This window comes from Urocitellus parryii, chromosome 5, assembly GCF_045843805.1.
Source record: "Urocitellus parryii isolate mUroPar1 chromosome 5, mUroPar1.hap1, whole genome shotgun sequence".
Classification (NCBI taxonomy): domain Eukaryota; kingdom Metazoa; phylum Chordata; class Mammalia; order Rodentia; family Sciuridae; genus Urocitellus; species Urocitellus parryii.
In genome coordinates this window covers 30045709-30051989 of record NC_135535.1, presented here as the reverse complement: position 1 = coordinate 30051989, position 6281 = coordinate 30045709, and the positions used below count along the sequence as shown (strand labels likewise).

At 38.0% G+C, this 6281-nt stretch overlaps 1 protein-coding gene across 1 annotated transcript in view; it reads right to left on the bottom strand.

The window, feature by feature from the left end:
• Window positions 1–1900: 1900 nt before the first annotated feature.
• Window positions 1901–6281, bottom strand: part of Poc1b (POC1 centriolar protein B) — an 82355-nt gene continuing 77974 nt past the window's right edge. Inside the window, exon 12 of the mRNA XM_026397263.2 lies at window positions 1901–3301. Coding sequence (XP_026253048.2) covers window positions 3197–3301 — 105 coding nt within the window. The 3' untranslated portion in view covers window positions 1901–3196. The remainder of the gene's footprint in view (window positions 3302–6281) is intronic.

The window sequence follows — 6281 nt, the reverse complement described above, 5'->3', positions numbered from 1 at the left end:
TTTTGGTGTGTTAAAATTATTAGTTGGGATGCCATTCAACTAAGGCAGTTCTAGCACCCTGAGAGTCTCTGATAAACAACTGAGAGGGGAACCCTAACTCTGAGTAGAGGATCATGCAGGGAAACCTAATTTAAGCTTAATTACTATCAAACTACCCTCTAACTGCTAACCAGGCACTTCACAATTACTATTCCACTTTAATCAAATATTTTCCATTTGTTTCCTCATCTACCTTGTAAGTGTCCCCTTGTGCTCCTTGGTGAAGCCCAGACAACTTGTAGTTTAACAATGTCTGATTCTTGAATTGCTGTCAGCTTGAAAGAAATAATAAATGCTTAAGGTAAAAGATGTGTTAATTACTCTGATTTGACATCACACATTGTATATTCATATTGAATTATCACTGAACCCCATAAATATGTACAATTACATGTTAATTTAAAAATAGTCACAACTTTCAGAGGCTCTTTCCCACTGCATGCCTCTTTCTGAACATTTTTTAATGTTCCTGGTTTATCTTTTAACAGATACATCAGACTAATGAGAAGTTACTTTTTAAAAAGGCCTGCGAAAACTTTAACATCTACTTTGCAACCTGAGTAAGTCCAAGGGAAATTTTTATGTGCATGAAAAACAAATCCTGTCTGCAGCAGCTAGGAAGGCAGGCTTTGAGAAACTCTACTGGATTGGGTTATATTCTGTTGGTGTGTGTGGGTTACCACTTCTTACAGGGGAGTCGGGGAGGACACCTCTGAAAAGGCAGGGAGCAGTGTTGACAATGTCAGGGAGAGGGCAATAAGGAGGTCCCTATGACCAGAGGGCAATGAGTGAGAGTGACCTGCAGGGAAGATCTAAGAGCAGGGCAGGGGTAGGGAGACAGATGATGTGTAGACAGATGATATTGGAGCCATTTGCTCCAAGTGAGGTGGGAGGTCCTGAACCATGGTTCTGTGATGGGGAGCCATAGAACCACAGGCTTTGACCCAGGCTTTTCAAGAACCACTCTGGCCTGCTGTGCAAGGGTGGCAGAGGGAGACCAGTTAGGAGGCACCTGTGGTCAGCCAGGCAAGAGATGATGATGGCTTGAACCATGGTGGGAAGAGGGAATGGTGAGAAGTGGTTGCGCATTTCATAGCTTCTGAAAAGATTTGAAGGAGTGAACTGTGGGTTTTGAGAGTGGGGTGTTCAAGGATGTCTCCAGGTCTTCACTTGAGCAACTGGAAAGAAGGTTGCCATTTTTTTTTTTTTTTTTTGAGATGGGGAAGACTAGGACAGGAAGTGCTGCTGATGCTGGTGGCTGAGGCAGCAGAATTAATTTTGGACATATTTAGAGATGTATATTAGGCTTCTAAGTAGAGACATTAACCAGACAGTTGGATATTCAAGTTAGGAAAGAACATCTGGGGTGTGATGATGACCAAGGAGAATCCTCAAAAGCTAGGAGAAAGGGGTGTGGGGGGTGGTATACAATGACCCTCTTGAAAAAGTTTCAGGTATTTTCATTTGTATCATGATTATAAAGTTCTGTGATGACTGTAAAAGTATGTGGTAAGAAGTGGCTAAAGATTCTTTAAATAATTAATAATCCTGTGATTCCTACAGTGTGGACCTCGGCCCAAGAGCAGCAGCACCACAGATGAGCTTGTTAGAGATGTGAGTGAAGGGGCCTCCGACCTGGGAGGTCATAAACTTGAGGTAAGGCCCAGGAAATGGTGTGGACAAGCTCTCCCACAGATTATTATGTTCACTGAAGCCTGAGTGGGCTATATGATCAGCAAACTAGTTACTTTTGGGTTTTAAATATTAAGAAAAAAAATGAATTTTTTTTTAGAAAAAACATCTTTATTATTTGATGCATAAAAAAGAGTAAACAAAAATTATATGACATTTCATTCCTTAGTCTTCTCAATAAAGTTATAAAAATACAATGTCACTTGGTCTTTGTAAGCTCTTGAGAATGTCTAGAGGATCAAAAGGCACAACACACAATGAGATGGTAAAAAATAAAACCTGCTCACAGGTACTATTGAGGAAAGTTTCTAAAAATAGGCTCGCACATAAATAGGGCTTTATTTTTTCTTCCTTCCCAAAACCCAGATAGCATCTCCCCCATCTTATAGATCTTACACATGTGACCTGCCTTCTCCCACCTTAGCTCTTAATGCAGGTTAACAGAAAAGCCAGCTACAATTGATTTGCCTGCTTTTTTTCATTTTAATTTCCAATTTGTTTAAGGTAAAACAGGATTCTTAAATGGTGCTCAAGATCTTTTAGAATGTCTGGCTCATTTTCATTTTATTTCAAATCACAATTCATTAAAAATAGATGATGATGCAAATTTTTTTTATATAAAAAAGGACTTATTATTCATTTGCTATATATGTCTATATTTTTAAATACAGCTGTTGCATCTTTGGCTTTTTAGTATGTTGAAATCATACTAACATGATCTTTGTGAATCGTGACCATAGGTTCAGTACAACCCAAACCATTCATTGCATTTACCTGTGATAGGTGCTTTAACTCTTCATTTTCCTTAGGTTGGCCAAACGAAACACAATGTCCATCATAAATCAAATAAAAACCCACTACTGTGTATGTCATATATGTTCTATTGCTAACAAAAATAAGTGTATTCTTGCTGTGGAAATTCTGTGGCCTGGGAATTTTTATTAGATCATCTTTTCAAGACATTGAGGATTCTTCTTTTTAACTGAAAGAAATGCAAGTCAGATCAATAATTCATCCTCTCCATTTAGGACGCTGTTTTAGAGGCAAGTGAATCATTTCACCTCAAGAATGTCCACTAAAGAAATACATTCATTACTTTAAGGAGTTGCCTAAACATGGTCAATCTGAAATGATTTAGCAATGAAATTCAGAATTTGATTATTTTCCTGGCAGGATTTGTACTATAAATGAAAACTGACATTTAAAATAACATGTGGGAAAATACAGAGTCACTTGGATGCTTCCACTTTATTACTGCAATCATAACTAGTAGTGATTTAAATTAGTCCTTGACATTGATTTGTGTGTTTAAATTAGTCCTTAAATATGCCTTTTTGCCTTTTGTTCTGTTGCTCACCCTTTGAAGAATGCCATGATAATCAGTGCATGGTGTGTTGTGCCGAGCACCCTGCACGGCCTTCTTGAGGACGCGTCCGCTGATTGTGCCTTGCTCACACATTCCTATTCAGCTTTTCTGTTGGACGACACTGATAAGCTTGTGTTGATTTTCAAGGCAGTCTTTCAGCTTATCCTCTGTCAAAGTCAGTCGCTGCTCCAAAATGGAAACTGTCTACAAAAGGGAGGACAGAATAATCAATGCCCAACGGTAACCTGGAAGGTAACCTGGAGATAGGAGGACAGTGGACCTCTGCACAGGAGATCCTTTTATGAAGCCTCAAAGCCAGGGAGGAGGCCCCATACAGCATTCCAAGTGGAGTCACGGACCATGCCTGGTCCCGGTAGGTGCTTTTCAATCATCATTTTCATCATTCTGTCATGATCCAATCCATGATGCATCATACCCATCACACCCCAGAGAGATGGACAACTGGAAGACTTTGAAAGTACCATGATTGCCATCAGTCCCTCACGCAGTACAACAGAAGCTCACAGCGTGGCTGGAAGCATTGAGTAAAGACACATGTGTGCAGTGGGTAGGCAAGTGCTGGGCATGCAGGACCCGGGCCTTGGCTATCCCTCCTCCTTTGGGGAATGATGCATATGTTCCATTTAGAACAGACATACATGTGTAGGTTACACTTAGGACATCTAATTTCTCTGTGATATTGACTATTTTCAATCTTTTTTTTTATATAAAAAACTTCCTTAGAAGCTAAAATAGACTATTCAGGAAACCACATAAAACACATGTGTCACTAAATGAATGCATATTAAACAATGCCCTCCTAGCTATTACTCAATAACTAGAACTTTGCCAGCTAGCCCAGAGTGCCTTCCGTGAGCCTCCTACAATTACCAACCACCCCTCCCTCCCTCTGTAACAGCTACTACCCTTGACCTTCATAATCACTGTTATGTATTTCCTTATGGCTTTATTTCCCTGATACACACTTCTAGACAGTGTAATTTCTCCTTTTCAAGATCTGATACATGACTTTCAATCGGCAGGTGCCCACTTTCTCCCTTTCTTTTCTTGACAGTTTGTCTGCTGACAAGCTCGGACACTCTAATGTGTGGAGTTTCCACCAAGTCTGGATTTTAGGGATTGTGTGTTCAGCCTGTTCTTCCATCCTCTGTATATTCTAAAAATCGGCAGCTGGATCCTAAGGCTTGATCAGGGTAGATCCCTTGCTAAGACTTCGTGTGGTAGTTTATTCTTTTTTTAGAGGACATGTTAAAAATGTTTGGTTGTTTCCCTTTCAGTAATGTTATAGTAACAACTCAGTGCCTAGATCTATTAATTTGTGGGGAATGTAAATGGTAATACTGTAATTCTATCACTTAAAAAAGTTTATTAGCCTGGGCAACTTAGTGAGCCCTATCTAAAAATAAAAAATATAAAAGTTCTGAGGATGTAGCTCAGAGGTAGAATGCCACCGGGCTCAATCCCTAATATGGCAAGAAAAAAAATTATAAATAATTTATAATAAGAGTCAGTTTCATCATCTGCTAATTGGTTACCCAGTGGTAGAGTTCACATAGGAAAAGCAGGATAAATGCTTGGTTATTTTAGTCAACAAATTTCATGGAAAAAGTTGATTTCTCATCATACTTTGAAGGTAATCAGTATATCATTAGTTAAACCTTTTGCTTTCATATTCCACAGAACAGGTGGCAACTAACTAAAAATAATGATGCTGATAATACTTTCTCCTATTTCTTGAGTGTGTACGTACTATGTGCTAAACAATTTGCCAGATACTTTATGCATGCTATTGACATCTTTTAACATTGGTAAACTCTATCTGCTATATAACATATAATTTCATTTTTATTTATTTCTAATTATAGTTCAGTTATAAATACTCTGAACCTTAGGTGGTGTTAAGTCACCTGTAATTAAAGTGAATCAAAGCTTATTTGTTTGTTTGTTTGCTTATTTATTTTGTAGGGCTGGGAAACTCAGGTCCTTGCACATGCTAAGCAAATGCTCTACTGTTGAGCTATATCCCCAGCCCTAAAGGATATTTATTTTACTTGCTACTTGCCCACAAATTCACTGTTGCCCTTTTGTAAATGTGCCATCTACTTTTAATTTCTTTCATATGTAGAAGGAATAAAGCCCTTCAAAATTAAAAATCATAGAGAAATTTAATAATGCTTAAAATGATTCATTTAACTTTGAATCAAGTAAAAGGAGAAATGGGTCATGAAATGGGAATGGAAAGATTCATTTTGGAGAGATCCTAATGCTCATCTGACACTGATGATAGTTTAGATAGGGAAGTCATGGTAATGTGGGAAACAAACCAATTATAACTAAATTTGCAACAAAGCTGGCTTTTGAAAGGAAAGAAATGTCTGATAAATACAGGGAAAGTCACCTCCTTCCTAATATTATGAAATGAAAATGGGTGATTTTAATATGATTTTTTTGAAACTTCAAAATGGATAGTTTCATCAGAATTTTTTTCTTTCTTTTTTAATTTATTTCTTACATACATGAAAATAGTGGAGTGCATTACATTCATAATATGATTTTCATTGAGCAAATCCTACAATGACTCCCAAGTTTTCACATGACTCTTTCCCAGAGTCTGTCAGGACTCTGAACCTACAGATATGCTTCTTAAATTCAAAGCCCCTGAGATGGTATACCCAGGACTGAAATACTCATTTAATTAGTGGTTCCACACATTGGCTGTAAGAGAGAATCATATCAGGTGCTTATATGACTGATGCCAGGGTCCCATTCCAGTCTGGAGGTAAGACCTATGATAGCAGCCCCAGTAACAGAATGCTTGGCCAGATTTGAGAACAGACTCAGGTAATTTCTATGAAATAGTTATTTCAACTTGAAATACTTATTCTGAACATCTCTCTAATTGACATCTCTCTAGTTCATACTTTAGTCTCTCTTATAACTTGGGACAATGTCCACTCTGACAAATATTGCAACAGATATTGTACATATCAAGGAGGAACAACAGAAGCCTTCTCCAACAGAAACATGGTATTAGCAGAGCTGTAGGAAACCTCTGGAATATCCATTAGGTTCTCCTTATATCACATCTATGGTTCTTGATAAAGGGTTGAAAGACTTTGGTACATCATTTAAGGCCCTCTGTATTCCTTTTCTGTAAAGATGA